General features: G+C 44.7%; 1 protein-coding gene across 1 annotated transcript in view; it reads left to right on the plus strand.

Annotated features, from left to right (window-relative positions):
• Positions 1 to 3,734: 3,734 nt before the first annotated feature.
• Positions 3,735 to 17,711, plus strand: part of ACVR2B (activin A receptor type 2B) — a 348,757-nt gene continuing 334,780 nt past the window's right edge. Inside the window, exon 1 of the mRNA XM_030198157.1 lies at positions 3,735 to 4,024. Within this exon, the coding sequence (XP_030054017.1) occupies positions 3,973 to 4,024 (52 nt within the window). The 5' untranslated portion in view covers positions 3,735 to 3,972. The remainder of the gene's footprint in view (positions 4,025 to 17,711) is intronic.

The following is a 17,711-nucleotide window of genomic DNA, read 5'->3' on the forward strand; positions in this document are numbered from 1 at the left end:
TTTCAGCTGGCTTGCTCTAGTCTATACTTGTCTCTCATCCGTTCTTGTCCCTCTGTAGCCGTCACACCCTCTTCCAGTCCTAGTTTGAAGCCATGTCTCACACTCTCTCCCCACCCCTCTGTACTGTAGCTGACTTATCTCTTCAACCAGAGCTGGTTTGTAGCCTTCTAATGTCTCCGGGCTGCCTCACCCCTTCTAGCTTGTAACTGTCACACCTTCTCCCAGTTGTCCATCTCCCAGCCACAGATTGTATCATTCACACTCTTCCACCCCTCTATAGCTGTTTTACTCCCTCTCCAAGCCCTGGTCTATAGTTGGCTACAAACTAGGTATGAGAGAGTGGTGATACATCTGTGTCCTTCTCCTTCACCTCATGCTTTGTGCAGTTTCTTACACTGTATAGTCTTCACACAAGGACTTATCATACCTGAATACTTATCACCATTGTAAAACTCCACATACATCAAGTATCACTCTAAAAGTGATAGTTATTATTAAGTCTCTCCCACTCTGTCTCCTTATTGTCTATTAAGTATTTTGGCACCGATGATTAAAGGTAAATACGGGCACTAGTGGCCACTAGCACTGGACTAGCGCTCATATTTTCAGAGGAGTCTGGTACGGCAAACAGCACTTGCGCCAGGGAATACAGCAGAGCTCATTTAAATGAGCTCTGCAGTATTCCGCCATATGATCAGAGCACAGCGCTCTGATCGTACGGGTAGAATAACACCTTAACCCAACACCAGCTCCAAGCTGGTGTTAGGTTAAAGCACCTCTCTTCCTTCCCCCCCTCCCACCCAAGCCAGGCAGCCTGGGAATTCATTGTCAGCCCGGGCTGCCACTGTCAGTCCTGAGGGTCCAGGAGACCCCCACATCACTGTTTTCAAAGGCTGGAGGTCTGGTGGACCTTCAGCACATTATCCCCCTGCACTAGTTTCCCTGGTAGTCCCCAGTGGACTTCTAGATCCCTAACCCTCCACATCAAAAGGCTGACCCTAGTGGCCTAGGGCAACCCTACCCCACCCCCTGGTGGCCTAGTGCCCCCCCAAACCCCCCCGTACCTTCAGAAGGGAGGAAGGAGTAGCACTCCCTCCTCCTTCCAGCACCACCTCCAAAATGGTGGCGCCCTGCCCTGCGTACCCTGGGATGTCCTGGGTGGGAATTCCATACCATATAACGGATGCCATTATGGAGGTAGTGCTGTGAGTGCTACTCCCTTCTCAAGGTATGGGGGGGTTTGGCGGGCACTAGGCCACCGGGGGCTGGGGGTGGGGTAGGAATGCCCTAGGCCACTAGGGTCAGCCTTTTGGTGTTGAGGGTTAGGTGTCTAGAAGTCCACCGGGGGCCACCAGAGAAACTTGTGGCCAACAGGGTGGGTGGGGGTAGGGTTGCCCACTGGCCACTAGGGTCAGCCTTTTGATGTCAGGAGGGTTAGGGGGGGGGCTAGAAGTCTACCAGATCTCCAGCCCCCATGCAGAGGAGGAGGGGAACCTACTGTTTGATAAGTCCGGGCTTTTCTTTTTTTTGACAGCCCAGACCTGTCAAACAACTTCTGCGGGAGGATTGTGCCTTTAGCACATGCCCAGGCAACAATTCTCCCGCAGAATTTCCCGGATGATCAAAACTATTAGCGCGCATAAATTTGCATGCTATTAGTTTTGATCATGAGGGCTTTAATCCCCTGCGCTGTTCCGGTGCTAATTCTCCAGTGCTGTTTGGAACAGCGTGGGGGTTTTGATCATCGGGGCCTTACATTTTAAGCTGTTTGGGACAGGGAATTTTTCCCTGCTCCTAAACATTTCTTTCTTATTCACAATCTACCTACATTGCCCAGTTTCCTTCTTCTATCTAGAATCCCCCTCTCCTCCACCAAACTGATCTTATAATATTCACTAGTCCCAAGTTCCCTTACCAGCACTGGTTCTCAGGTCAGTCAGGCACTACCTTAGTTCCTCCCCTGTGGGACCTACCTCAGCACAGGTGGCCCCTAGCTCAGTATTGGCAGACAGTTCCAGAGCACCTTCATGTGGCCCTGTTCAGCAACTAGTTGGCAGACAACATGTAATCTCCAGGAACATACCTGGGAATTTTTCAGTTTTTGATCATCTTGAGATTTAGTGTAGAGGGGTGGTCCATATACACGTATCTCCCCCCTCCTCCCCAAGACCATTATCTGGAGGTTTCCTAGGGGAGAAGTGGGAAATTGCCAATTCTCAGCCTCTGCTGCTTTTACCGAGGAAAAGGTGCACTAGCAGAAGCTGAGGGACTGATACAGACAGCCAAGTGGCAGAGCTGCACGCACATGGCTGAGTGTGCTGCTTCTACTGAGAAATTAACAAAATAAACCATGGCAACAAAGTTAAGCAATAAGCATGCAAATTATTGCCATGTTAAAAATGACAGTAACCACAGTTCATTGCAAAATGTCATTGTGGGAGCTGCCACTATACACCAGGGAATTTTTTTAAGTCGGGGAGGGAGGGGGTCATATTGCTGTGGGGATGTTGCTACACATTTATTTATTGTCAGGGGCATAGGAGCTGGCTCTGTGGGTGCTTGAGCACCCCCAATATTGAGAAAAGTCCTTGTATGTGTCTAGGGAGGGTTTATTTCCACTGGGCTTAGCACCCCCATTGTAAAATAGTATTGTATGTATATATATATATATATTTTTTTTTTTTAAGTTGATGGTACTTGTGCACCACTGTGCCCCATACTCACTTGCTGTTGTGTGGAAGTGGACAGTAAAAAAAAAAAGGAAACAACACTCTCTTGCACCCCCTCTCTCCCAGCACTGCAGAAGCTGGACAAAGTGTTTCCCCCTCTCCAGCTGCTGATTAGTTCATTCTGCTATCCACTAATCACAAGCAGGAGGTAAGGAATTAGCAACTGTCACTGTCAGAACTTAGAAGCAGAACGTTCTCTTCAGCTTCCTGCCATCCATTCTTTCATCCACGAACCTTTAGCTCTTTAACCGTTCCCAAATTAATCCCTCTCCTTCCTTTCTTATCTCCATTTCATTTTTCGCTCCCTCCAATCCCGTGGCCCTCTCTGCGGCGGAGAACAGACCCCCTCCCTTCTCCAGGGCAGTGACGGCCAGCACCACCACACCAATCAGCTCCGTGCAGCCCCCTTCCTCCCCCTCTTCTCTCCATACCTAACCTCTGCCTTTCTTTGTATCAAACATCCGGGTTTCCTTGCTGGCTCCAATCGCTTCTCCTTTTAGAAGCCATATTGGACACGGTTCAGTTTCCCTCCTCCCACTCCCCCCCCCCCCCCAATCTCAAATAATACATGGCAAGCTTACGGCTAGCTCGTGCAGCGAGCAGCAACTGGCCCCCCCACCACCATCATCCCAGCGCCCCAGAAAGACAGCGATGCCTTCTCAGCAGCCGGGAGTACTTTTGCCTGCTGCACCTCTGCTGAGCCCAGCAGCCGCTGAAGCCCACCGAGCCCCGGCCGAGCGCCGTTCTCTCCCGGCTCCTCCAGCACTGCTGCCGCTGCACTGAAACTTTTACCCGCTTCGGAGGGGCGGAGGAGGAGAAAGGGGCGCGCGCCCGCCAGCGGGGCTGGGCAGGCAGTTCTCCACGCGTTAGCAGCGCTTGTGCCAGAGGATTCTTCCCGCCTGCACGAGTCTCGCGCGCGCACCTCCACTCACTCACACACATACAACCACCCATCCCAGCCAGCCACAAAGCGCCAATCCCCGAGAGTGTTGTGCCCTGGGCCCTGCTGCGACCAGTTTGCCCTCGAGGACAGCTGCAGCCCCTAGTTCCAAACGGACGCCGTCTCTTCCCGGGCCACGCGCTGTGGCTGCTGTGAAAGAATTATTAAACCTGCTGACTGGATTTTCCTTGCTTCTTCTTCACTTTATTCTTGACTGGGTTTTTTTAATTTTTTTTTACACTTTTTGTTTTATTATTGTATTGCTCTTTGTTTTCTGGAGGAGGTGTCCGGAAAGTGAGGAGGATGGTTGCTCCGTGGCTGACTTTTGCACTTCTTTGTGGAACTTTTCGTGCAGGTAAGCAAAGAAAGAATGGTTTTACGTATTCGATGTTGTTTTGACTGTGAAAACATGAACTGCAATAATCAATTGTTAATAACTCTTTGAATATATTGCTGGTTTACATTGAGCTGCAAACTCGCGGTCATGCTGCTGCTGTGTTTTTGGATAATTTGCTCCCTGTTGGCAGAGTAGTAAACTAATTAAAATGTTTCCCAACATGCTGCTTTTTTATTTCACGTTCTGTGTGACTTGACATTTGGGATTTTTTTTGTTTGTTTTGTTTTGCTCTGTTAATCGTGCGTTTTCTGTAAACCTGTCTTAGCAGGAATGGGGAGTGTGATGGAAGTGGGCTGGTAATATTTTGATCCCGTTGGTTTCTAGTACTGTGTATTGGAGTGGCTTTATTGTGGTACGAAGTGTTAATTCTCTGCATCCCGCATTAGCTTCCAGATTCCTCCCCTTACAAGTCGGATGCTGCTTGATTTGATTTCGTAGCAGTTCTGTAGACAAAGATCTTAATCCTGGTTGTAAAAAAACTACGCAGAGTACTGCCGAGGCGTGTTTCCCTTGTATTAATGAAATGTTATGATCCCGTAGGCTTTGCTGTTTTTATGGGCAGAGTCATTTGGCTTGATTTGTAACAGGATACTTTAAAGTTGTAAAACCCCCCAAACAGATTGACATTCTTTTTTTGATATTGTTGTTTTATCATTTTTGGTGCATTAGAAACAGAATTGGTGGGTGAGCTGTTTTATGTAAACAGTCCAGCGAACATATTTGCTGCTGTAGGTTAGAAAATCTGGCCGATTGACGGGGTGCTCGCACGGATCGGCCTCATTTAAGAGTTCTTCATACAGAGAACAAGATTGACACAACGCACTATGGAACAAGAAATATACACACGATCTCTCTCCATTTGATCTGACGTTATACTCTCGGCTTCATGACATACGTCCTTTTGCCTGCAAGCTCCGGAATGTGTGTATTTTTTAAGAATTCCAATTTCTCCCTCCCCCCCCCTTTATTTTGGCGAATTGTGTGACTAAAAACTATTTCTTCCTTGTGGAACAAAGCAGCAATGGAAGCAGTGTTCATTTGCCTCCTTGTTTTGAAGACTTTGGAGGGGGAGGGGTGAAGGAGAGAGAGGGAATTGAGCCTTAATAATCTGTTTTATAGCGCACCTACCAAAGTAATCTCTTGATCTGTTGGATTGACAGACTCGCTGATTTTATATATATATATATATATATATATATATATATATATATATATATATATATATATAACAAACATGCAAGCGTTCGTGTGAACATAAGAATAGTCATACTGGGTCAGTCCAATGGTCCATCTAGCCCACTAAGCCCAGTACCCTGTTTCCAACAGTGGCCAATCCAGAACACAAATACCTGGTAGAAACCCAAATAGTAGCAACATTACATGCTACCAATCTCGGGGCAAGCTGTGGCTTCCCTATTTCTGGTTTAATAGCAGACTATGGACTTTTCCTCCAGAAATGGTTTTCAAGGGTGACGGTGCGGAGTCTTTCCATTCCAGTCAATTTTGAAGGGAAGGTTTGGATTTTTGTTTTCTTGTTCTTACCCAAATCAAATTTGTGAAAACTTTTTTTTTTTTCTTCATTTTATCACCTCTTCCCTAAAAAAAAAAGCATTACAGTTGTGAGCTTGGTCCAGTTTTCTCTTCGCTCGCTGGTCTGTAGTAACTGGTAGAACAAAACTGCAAAAGGTTATTTGAGGATAGGCTGCAAGATCTGCGTTCCGATTCTGTTCTCCCAAATAGCGGTGAGATTGCCTGAAAGTGCTTTGGCTTTTCTGTTTTGGAGTGAGCTGCGAGCATGAACTGATGGAAAGGAACTCGCTGATCACTAGCAGGCAGGCAGGCGATGCTGCTGGTTTCTTTGTTTGCAGCGCTCATTAGATATGCAGTGACACTGCCTAGGTTTTGCATTATAAACAGTGCTTCCCGTTTGCGTTTTAAGGTCCCTCCGATCCCAGATTGAAATGCTGGGTAATCTAACACGAGGTTGTAAGCTGAGAGCATACTTCTCGACACCATGTTTTCCTCTTGGTACGGTACAATTATGAGTCTTTGTATTTACACTGACTGAAGGGCTGAGAGGATCAGGTTTTGTAGAAGCCTCCAGGTCAGGGCTAGCTGGCTGAAACAAAGCAGTGCATGCTACTAGAGCTATGGTGAGAAATAATAGAGCAAAGAGGTTTAATTTCAGCAATTCTGTTTTCTTTGTCCTTGTAGGAGGGAATTAGATGCTCTTTGGATAACTGAAGATGAGGTTTGATGGAAAAACTTAGGACACATCGAGGCTAATTAGACCATAAATCAGTGTTTCCCAAATCCAGTCCTGGAGTACCCCATGCCAGTCAGGTTTTCAGGATATCCACAATGGAATATGCATGAACTTGATTTACATACACTGCCTCCATTATATTCAAATCTCTTTCATACATATTCACTGTGGATATCCTGAAAACCTGACAAGCAAGGGATACACCAGGACCGCACTTGGGAACCATTGCCAGGCATAAATCATTTGTGTTTTCATTCTGAAGGAAGTAAATTGCTAGTTGATACATGGCTACATAGAAAATAATATGCAAGAATGTGTAAATTAATATTGCAATTAATTTTATACATTGGCTACGGTATCTTTGACACCCAATGTACATTTAGCTGTGGCTTGGTGGGAGAATCACATGCAATATACATTTCTGTAACCTACGTTTGGAAATTTTTGTGTTCTTTGCTCACCTAGGTTTAACTGATGTTTTACTGGAATAAAGAACACTTTGTAGCTGGATGAGAAAGAAGACAAAAATAACCTCCAGCCATAGAAAAAGGTGTAGGATTCTTTCCTTAAGTGCATAGTATTTATTCTCTGAAGGGAGGAGAGTGAAGCAAGAAGCTTCATTTGTTTGTTAATTAGGTACAGTGCTGTGTTTGACCCAAGGTTAATGATTATCATTAAAAAAAAAAAAACCTGCTCAAACAGGTATTAAGAATTTTTTATTCTAAGTACTTAGGTGGCTAATTATACCCTAAAGACCCACTGTCTATCTTATTTACAGAGTACTGAAGATTCTCAAATTGCTTAAAAACATTTGAATGTTTTTACATTTTCAGTTTGGAGCAGGACTTTTTATTCATTATAAACGAACCATGAGACTTTTCCTTATAACTGATTGTCATTTTGGGGAGGGGGGATGAGTTGATTTCCTTACTAGATTTGTGATGTTCAGTTATCTAAGGAAAGGATTCTCCACCTCCATGGTGACTGCTTTCTGAATCTTAACGTCAAATTCTGGTAGTCACAGTAAATTCATGTGGCTCTTTAGTTAGATGGCTCCCCCCCCCCCCCTAAAATCTTTACGCAGCAAGATATCAATGAAGAATTGAACCTATTCCAGGCTATAGAACTAGTGGACGTGAAGTGAAGCTACAAGGAGAGAAACTAAAAAGCAACACCAGGAAATACTTTTTCAGAGAGAGAGAGAGAGAGTGATGATGAGGATAATAATGGTGATGGAATTCAAAAGGCTTGGCATAAACACAGACGATCCCTGTAAGGAAAGGAAATTAAATAACATTATAGAGTATTTCTATATAAAGCAAAACAAAAATGACTTGCACAAATAAAATAATGGCAGGTACAGTGCTAACAGAAAGGGGAGGGAGGTGACCTGCAGGGAGAGGACCCTGACTCCTGGTCTAGTCAGACTGGATGACCGTGTTGGTCTTTATCTGCCATCATTTACAATGCTATTCAGCATTTGTGCTTTTAGCAAACACCTCCGTAGCAGTTACTGTGAAGAAAGGCTAATTCATGCATTGACTGCATAGCAGGAAATGGACAAGGAATGGACACTGACTACACCTTGCAGTTAACGTGTGTTAACTGTTTATTGTGGCAGCGCAGATTACTTATCGCTACCTCAACAGGAGGCTTTAAGTGCATCCGTGCTGTTAGTTCACTTAACCTGTGCTAAAAGTTTTTCCTCTGCAGTAAATGGTAATTTTGGTTAATATTGTACCCAACTGCAAAACTTGACTGCAGTTTAGTAAAAGAGCGCTGTGGTTTTTTTTTTTTTTTTTTTGGGGGGGGGGGATGCAGTGAATGTGCAGATGTTCTGCTATACTGGTTTGTGCATCTGTTAAGCTGCTGGGTATCCAAGAGATCTGCTACAATTTGGTTTACGAAAAATACTATATCAGCAATGAACTTCTTTGTATGCCCCAATGAAAATCCTGTCTGTGTTTCTTATATTTTTGCACTGTTTAAAATAAAGTTTTGATTCTTGGCTGGTTGCTGGAAGTATGTAGACAGACTGGTGTAATTACTTTGGACTTGCTACAGTGCTTTTGGGTTGATGGGGCAGCAAAATGCTGGAGGTAGCTGAGAAATGAAACCTCATAGTGAGTGCACAAGCTGGTTGAGAGACACGATTTTTCTTTCTCTGCTTTACAAGTTTTGGCTTATAATTTGCTGGCTGCACTGCCTGTGTTGCCTAGAATTGAATTTTCTACCCTCTCACACAGTCTTTAATTAGATACATTGGCTTGGATGCCTCTAAATTTCATCTTTATATAAAAGAATATTCTGGGGGAGATGCTGTTGCCACAACTAAGAGATTAAAAGATCACAAACTATTCACATCTTTCAGTTGCAGCACCAAATTATTCATTTGTTCTTCCCTTCTGTTTTTTTGCACTTCTATGTTCGTGTTTGGCAATGCAGTGAATAACCAAGGATCAAAAATAATTTTGTATGTGTACCTGTCAAAACATTGCAAGACCTAGCACTAAAGATTTATTTATTTTTTTTAAATGTGTGTTTATGTTGAAGCATATTCAGTCTCCATTCCAAGATTCTTTCTGCCCTTCCTCCACGGCAATAGTGATGCTTTAATGTTTGTCAGAGCTTGTTGGATGATAATCCCTCCTGTTTACAAAGCTGCGCTAATGCTGGCACAGCCTATTCACTTTGGGGCCCTTTTACTAAGCTGCGGTAAAAGGGGCTGCGTTCTGGCAGCGGCTGTTTTTGCCATGCGCCAGGTCCCCTTTTTACTTTAATGGGTAAAAAAAGGCCAAAGTTAAAAAAAGAACTGGCCGTGCGCTGAGTTCGCACTTGCCGTGTGGCCATTTCAGGGGGGAGGAATTAACCACCTCCCATTGAGGTGACGGTAAGGGCTCTCATGCTAACCCTGCCCGATTACCGCTGGGTAATCCCCTGTGGAAATATTTTTAAAAATATTTCCGCTGGCGTTGGAAATGGCGTGCATTGTGGGTGGAACTATTGCCGGCACCTGCGTTAGGCCAGCGGCAGTTCTGGCTTGCGCAGCAAGCCTGTTGCTGCGTAGCAACTCTTTAGTAAAAGGGTCCCTTTGAATGGGCAGTGTCAGCATTGGCCTGCGGCTTTGTAAACAAGGGAGGAGGGGTTATGTGCTGAACCAGGAAGTTGGCTTTGAAGCTAGTAGAATAGTGCAGTTCAGTTCTTTTTGTGATTGAGATTTGACACATGCTTGTAACATTTATAGTAGAAGTGCCTCTCTTATCCTCACAAATCTTTCTCTTTTTGCTTGGGGAAAATAGTATTTTCCTTTCCCTCCCCCAGCTATAAAGTCCTAAAATGTAGTACTGGCAGGAATAAGATGCCAGGCTGTTCCTTCTGAAGAATTGCCAAGTTGGCATTTATTTGATAATTTTCTCATAGGTACAGAGTGGATTGGTTTTGGTTTTTTATATTTGGGCAGCAAGAGTGGATTGATTTTTGTTTTATATTTGGGCAGCAATATTTGATTTTTCAATTAGTTTATTTTATGTCAAAATTTTCTTGTTAATGAATTTATGAAAAAGCCAGCCGTGCCAGTAGTAGCACAAGTTTTGGATAGTCCACTGGCCATTATTTATTTATTTAAATTAAAAGTCTTCTATTCCGCTTAATCCATGGTTCTTAGTGGATCAAGTGAGTACATACATGATATAAAACCAAACCAGACTCTCAATGGTTTATCTGCTTAATGTGAAGAAATGTAATCTATTAAAAGGTTACTAAAAAAATCATTTATTACCCCAACTAAAAGCCTGCATAAACAACAATGTTTTAAGCATTAGATAACAAGAATAAGAAGGCTCATAATTTTGTTCTGTTTTAGTTATGGAAGAAATGCTAATGGTTGAGTGCTCTTCCTGCTTAACTTCCTTTATCGTTGCAAATTTACTAATGGCACTGTTTTGCTGATCCTTGGAGCACCTTCCAGCTTGGGGGAGGAAATTTTAAAACATGGTGGATGGATGTGGCGTAGTATTTCCCCAAAATTTAAAAACATTATAAGATCTAAAATGATATTAGGACAAAAAGGAAGCTTAGGAATAAGACAAGAAAATTTAAAACTAGAAGTATGGAAATTAATATTGAAGAATATAATTTTTAATGATCAACAATGGTTATATGATAGCTTTTAATTGGTCCAACTTGCAAGTGAATTTGGATTTTAGATTTAAGTACTCACTTTTCTAAACCTGAGCCTAAGGCTAGTTGAATCAAAGTACAGCAGGTATTCCTGCTTCTTGGGGGGAGGGGGGGGTGGTTTACAATGTCCAGATGATCGAAAGCCCTATGCTGTTCCAAACAGCGCTCTAAAAATAGCGCTGGAACAGGTCAGGGCTTTACCACCCTATGATTAGAGATAATAGCATACAAATGTATGTGCGCTATTACCTCTGATCATAGGGTAAAGTGCAGGAGGACTGTGCCTGAGTCATTTTCGAGGCGGCACTGCTGGAAGAGGCCGGAGTCTACCTCCCTACTCCAACAAAGGTGACCAGGTTGGGGGGCTTGATTCATGACCCACTGTGCCACCAGGGCTTTACTTGGGGGGTTGGGGCTGGAGACCCACCGGATCTCCAGCCCCCCTGACCTTGTTTCGGGGGGGGGGGGCGGAGTTTCTGCTCCTTTGGGGGGGGGGGCTGCATTGGGGGGAATGGGGGGCATGCTAGCATGCATATGTATGCTGGATAGGACTCACCATTCCTCCCCAATGGTCTGCAAACCCTAACAGCAGCTCCGAGCTGGCTTAGGGTTTGCCGCAGACAGCGCACCAATGTTTGGCTTGCTGATCATTGGGGAGGAATATGTTTAGCATGCATTTGCGTGTTACTTGCGCGAAGAGCCCCGTTTTGTATGCGTTTGCGTGCTAGTTGCGTTCAGAGCCAGTGAGCACGTTTCACATGCTCGGGGGCTCTGATCATGGGGCAGTAGCTAACGCAGGCACTAGTATAACGCTAATAGCCTCTAGCGCCTGCGGTTGCTTCTGATCATCGGCCCATGAATTTGTACTAGAGGCAGAGGAGGGTGAGGTGATTGCCCAAAGTCACAAAGAGCGCCATTGGGAGAAATACGATTTGAGTTCTGGTTTCCCTGATGTTGCTGTTACTACTAGGCTACTCCTCCGTTGTAAGATCTGTACCAGTGATCCTTCCTTAGCTGCTGAGGCTTTATGGAAAAAGAGTAAGTTCACCTTCTTCATGACGGTTTAATCACTCAGATCATTTTCTTACCCAGAATTGATGAGTATATAGAATTTATATCAAAGCCTTGGGATTTTAAGGTGGGTTTGTATTTCTAGAGTTTTGGTTCCTAAGGGTCCTGTTTACTAAGCCGTGCTGTAGGCCTGCAAACGTTTTAGTGTGCGCTAACGATACACCCATTATATTCATATCGGTGTCTCTAGTGTTAGCACACGCTAAAGAGTTTGCACGCCTACAGCACAGCTTAGTAAACAGGACCCTTGGTTTGCATATTGTCACTACTTGCTTTGTGACATCATGTGGGACGTGTTGTCTCCCTGTGTTGTTGCAGTCTAGGTCAGTGCTTTTCAATCCAGTCTTTGGAGCACACCTAGCCAGCAGGTTTTCAGGCTTATGGACTTCCTTTTAGGAAATGATCCAAAAATTTTACTGCTTTTACCACATTCTGTGGCAACGAATTCCAGAGTTTAATTACATGTTGAGTGAAGGAATATTTCCTCTGATTTTGTTTTAAATTTACATAGTAATAGTAGATAATGACAGATGACCTGTACGGTCCATCCAGTCTACCCAACAAGATAAACTCAGCGTAAGGTATGATGTGATACTACGTATGTATACTTGCTCTTGATCTGTCCTTGTCATTTTCAGGGCACAGACCATAGAAGTCTGCTTGGTACTGGCCTTGTTCTCCAACTTCTAAAGTTGTCATTGAAGCCCCACTCCAGCCCATCCAAATCTGCATGATCAGTGCACAGACCGCAGAAATCTGCCTGACACTGGGCTTGTTGTCCAGCCATGATCAGTGCACAGACCGCAGAAATCTGCCTGACACTGGGCTTGTTGTCCAGCCATGATCAGGGCACAGACCGTAGAAGTCTGCCCAGCACTGGCTTTGCTTCCCAATTATTAGTGATGCCATCTAATCACGGCTAAGCTTGTTTGCTTGCATTTTCCCTATATATTTAATGTGTGTGTGCTCATAGAAGTTGGAAAAGATGTTAGCACTGCAGTCTGTCTAAAGAAAATAATCAAGGGCTCATTGCATCAAAAACTGTACACCAGGAGGCATATTTTCAAAGCACTTAGCCTTCCAAAGTTCCATAGAAACCTAAGACTTCCACTGTACTGTTTTCTGCCGCCATAAACATTTAAAAAAATGCAAGAAATTCTAAATAAATTGGTCATTTATTTGACTTCCTCTGAATATTTATTTATTATCCAGCTTATGGCTCCCAACATGGATCAGGTTTCACTGTCTGCTGCCTCAGGGAGCCTATCAATAAGCAAAACTCTCATGTTAATTGAAAAGAAAGCCCTGCCAGTACTTTCTCTAGTGCTTTTCATTTGCAGCTTGGTGATCATTGCTTAAGGATCGCCAAGCTGCAAATGAAAAGCACTTGAGCGCTGGTGTTTTTTTTTCCAATTAATAATATGCAAAGATTATGCAAATAAGTGCTAATACATTGAAAATGGCTTTGCAAATGGAAAACCAGTAAATAGCATACTGAAAAGTTGCATTTGGATGCTGTTCTGCAAATGTTTTCCTCTGCATGTAATTGCATTTGTAAAGCCAGCTGCACTTCAGGACATTGGCCTCTAAGTAATCTTTCAGTGAAAAATGTTTGATTGCTAACCTGCTTGCTAAGATTTGTTTATTTGAAGTTCACAGATTGAAAACTAAACCATTGTTGTTGCTTTATTTTATTAAAGGACTAGTAAAAGAAGCCCATTTAAGAGCAAATGAAACGGGCGCTAGCAAGGTTTTCGTCGCCAACATCCCCTCCCTCCCTGGCCAACCCCTTCATTGTTCTGCCATTGTTCCACCCCCAACGTCATGACGTTTGACACGAGGGCGGGGCCCGGAGCGATTTCCCACCCACTCCCTGCCTCCCTCCCTGCCAACCCGTTCGTTGTTCTGCCATTGCTCCGCCCTCGAGGGCGGGGCCCGGAGCGGTTTTGGTGGCTTCACCACCACGAACCTTCGAACCTTTTTGAAGGAAGTCAGGGCTTGGCTTCACTGACGTTAGTGTCCTCAGAACGTTGAGGGTGAGTTTTATTATAGTAGATTATCTTAGTCCTCTGGTCAGTTTAGGTGTCCTTGGCTTTTCAGAGCAGGAGTCTCATGTTACGGCTGAGCCTGCCTAGTGGGCAGTTTCTTCTCATCTTTGCACAGTTTCAAGCCTAGTTGATCCTTTTTTTTCCCCCTCCCTCCTCTTCTTCCTCCTCTTTCTGAAGCACATAATGGTGTGAAGCTCTTGTTTTTGTAAGGGAAGCTCTGCAGAGCCTTAGGACTGAGACAGCACATGTTCTTGGACATGTTCCAGTCATTTCCGATCATTCACACACACGTTTGTCAAGGTTCAATAATTTTGCGCTGTAAAACAATTTGACTTCTTCCTTTTTTTTTTTTTTTTTATTCAAGTGATTTCTGTTTCTCTAACATATATATCAGCTGAGAAATGGGAAAGATCTGTTTTGCTTAACCAGCCTTTCTACAACTTAACAAGCCATAAGCTGTATGCTTTTTTACTGCTTGAAACCGTTTTTGTTGTTTGCCGTTTTGTTGTTCGGGAATAGTGAAAAGTAACACAGTACCATGAGTCTACAGAAACTTTGACATGTAATATGGAGCACTATAGAAAGCATTAACATCTAGAGTGTTATTTTTATAATGGAGTGCCTAGGCAGGTGAGGCACATCGATGTGATTTGCATCTATTTTATAAAGGCAGAATTTCCTACACAAAGTTTTATACTGGCAAGAGTAACTTTGAGGCATATTTTCAAAGCACTTAGCCTTCCAAAGTTCCATAGGTTTCTATGGAACTTTGGAAGGCTAAGTGCTTTGAAAATATACCTCTTTGTGAAAATATATACATGTACATAAGTAGTGCCATACTGGGAAAGACCAAAGGTCCATCTAGCCCAGCATCCTGTCACCGACAGTGGCCAATCCAGGTCAAGGGCACCTGGCACGCTCCCCAAACGTAAAAACATTCCAGACAAGTTATACCTAAAAATGCGGAATTTTTCCAAGTCCATTTAATAGCGGTCTATGGACTTGTCCTTTAGGAATCTATCTAACCCCTTTTTAAACTCCGTCAAGCTAACCGCCCGTACCACGTTCTCCGGCAACGAATTCCAGAGTCTAATTACACGTTGGGTGAAGAAAAATTTTCTCCGATTCGTTTTAAATTTACCACACTGTAGCTTCAACTCATGCCCTCTAGTCCTAGTATTTTTGGATAGCGTGAACAGTCGCTTCACATCCACCCGATCCATTCCACTCATTATTTTATACACTTCTATCATATCTCCCCTCAGCCGTCTCTTCTCCAAGCTGAAAAGCCCTAGCCTTCTCAGCCTCTCTTCATAGGAAAATCGTCCCATCCCCACTATCATTTTCGTCGCCCTTCGCTGTACCTTTTCCAATTCTACTATATCTTTTTTGAGATACGGAGACCAGTACTGAACACAATACTCCAGGTGCGGTCGCACCATGGAGCGATACAACGGCATTATAACATCCGCACACCTGGACTCCATACCCTTCCTAATAACACCCAACATTCTATTCGCTTTCCTAGCCGCAGCAGCACACTGAGCAGAAGGTTTCAGCGTATCATCGACGACGACACCCAGATCCCTTTCTTGATCCGTAACTCCTAACGTGGAACCTTGCAAGACGTAGCTATAATTCGGGTTCCTCTTACCCACATGCATCACTTTGCACTTGTCAACATTGAACTTCATCTGCCACTTGCATGCCCATTCTCCCAGTCTCGCAAGGTCCTCCTGTAATTGTTCACATTCCTCCTGCGACTTGACGACCCTGAATAATTTTGTGTCATCGGCGAATTTAATTACCTCACTAGTTATTCCCATCTCTAGGTCATGCCTATCCTGCCCTACTTTGTGTAGAACCAAACAAGCTTAGCAGTGATTAGATGGCAATACCGGTAATTGGGAAGCAAATCCAGTGCTGGGCAGACTTCTACGGTCTGTGTCTTGATCATAGCTGGACAGATACAGCTTCCATAACTGGAGAACAAGGCATATTTTCAAAGCACTTAGCCTTCCAAAGTTCCATAGGTTTCTATGGAACTTTGGAAGGCTAAGTGCTTTGAAAATATACCTCTTTGTGAAAATATATACATGCCTATCCTGCCCTACTTTGTGTAGAACCAAACAAGCTTAGCAGTGATTAGATGGCAATACCGGTAATTGGGAAGCAAATCCAGTGCTGGGCAGACTTCTACGGTCTGTGTCTTGATCATAGCTGGACAGATACAGCTTCCATAACTGGAGAACAAGGCCCATGCCGGGCAGACTTCTACAATCTGTGCCTTGAAAATAGCAAGGACAAATCAAGATCAAGTATACGTATGTAGTATCACATCATACCTTGTACTGTGAGTTAATCTTGCTGGGCAGACTGAATGGACCGTATTCGCCCGATAGTCAGCTGGTGGTGGTCAGCCTGTTTTTAAATGCTGATCGTCCCTCAATATTCAGTGCCGGGCCATGTCTGGGCACCCAGAGCTTATGCCAGCCGATATTCAGCCGGGGCTGCCGCATAAGAGTTATGCAGCACCACGTAACTTTTTTTTTAAACAAAAGCCACCGTGACCCCCCAGCCGTGAAGGTAAGCCCCCGGGCCTACCTACATTTCTGATAGTCCAGCGAGATTTTTTTTTTGGTGGGGGGGGGGGGGGCAGGAGTGCAGCCCCCTCGCTCCTGCCCATTGTGATACCTCTGTAAAATGGCTGCTGTGACATTTTGTGGCAGCTCACGGTATTACATAAAGTACTGCAAGCTGCCTCAAGAGGTCGTGGGAGCCATTTTACAGAGGCTCCGGAAGGGGCAGGAGAGAGGGGGATGCGCTCCTGCCTCCTACGACCCAGTTGGACCACCAGGGATGTAGGTAAGCCCAGCGGCTTATCACAGTTTTGGGGGGAGGAGGCGGGGGGTTGTCTTGATGCAGGCTGGGGGGAGGAAAGGAGGACAAGGGGGGGGGGGGTGCTCGGGGGGTTACTTTTTTCTTTTAAGAAAACAAAATGTTATGTGGTGCTGGCCCAATTATTCAGTCATCACCCGCATAGCTAAGTGACCTTATTTAGGACAGATCTTGAGCTGTCCTAAATGAAGGCAGCTAGTTATGCGGGTACAAATTTTACATTTAGCGCCAAAGTGGCTGAGGAGGAAACTGTGACCCGACATGAGCTGCTCTTTCCTTCTGCTTCCGATCAGCTCTGAGTGGGGGAGGGGGGCTGTGTGCATGCATGTTGACATGCAGTTTTAAAGGAGGAGGTAAGAGGTCTTATTTTTTTATTTTATTTTTTTATTTTTGTTACATTTGTACCCCGCGCTTTCCCACTCATGGCAGGCTCAATGCGGCAGGCAATGGAGGGTTAAGTGACTTGCCCAGAGTCACAAGGAGCTGCCTGTGCCAGGAATCGAATTCAGTTCCTCAGTTCCCCAGGACCAAAGTCCACCACCCTAACCACTAGGCCACTCCTCCACTTCACTCCACTTAGATTAATGAAGCTTAATAACTTAGCCAGCTAAATAAATGTAATCCAAATTTCATTCCTATCACTTCATTTATTGATTTCCGACCACCTATCATAAATCTAAGGACCCCCGATGCACAAAGGCAGCTGTAAAATATGGCTGCCTCAATAAAACTTACTGAGCCGCAAACAACGACCGATGTGCAAAGGGGATCATATACAAATGAGATGCATGTGCCTCCCTTTGTCCATCGGTCGCTGTGGTGGACCATTGGACCACCTCCTGATTCTCTCCCCCCCCCCCTCCCCGAAACAATTCCCTGGTGGTCTGGTGGACCCTGCACCCCCTGGGCCCCTCCTAGCAAAATCACCCTAGTAGTCCTGTGTACCTGGTGCTCCACTGCCCGTACCTTAAAAAGTTGTAGGCATCCCCAGTGCATCCCATAATACAGCGGGCGGGGTGCCACCATATTGAAGTGGTGGGGCCTGAGGCAGGAGGGAGGAGGTGTTGCTTCTGCCCTCCTTCCTCCAACTTTTTAAGGTACGGGGGGGGGGGTACTCACCTTACCACCAGGGTGATTTTGCTAGGGAGGCCAGGGGGTGTGGTGGTCCACCGGACCACCAGCA

The sequence above is a fragment of the Microcaecilia unicolor genome, chromosome 1, assembly GCF_901765095.1.
Source record: "Microcaecilia unicolor chromosome 1, aMicUni1.1, whole genome shotgun sequence".
In the NCBI taxonomy this organism is placed as follows: Eukaryota; Metazoa; Chordata; class Amphibia; order Gymnophiona; family Siphonopidae; genus Microcaecilia; species Microcaecilia unicolor.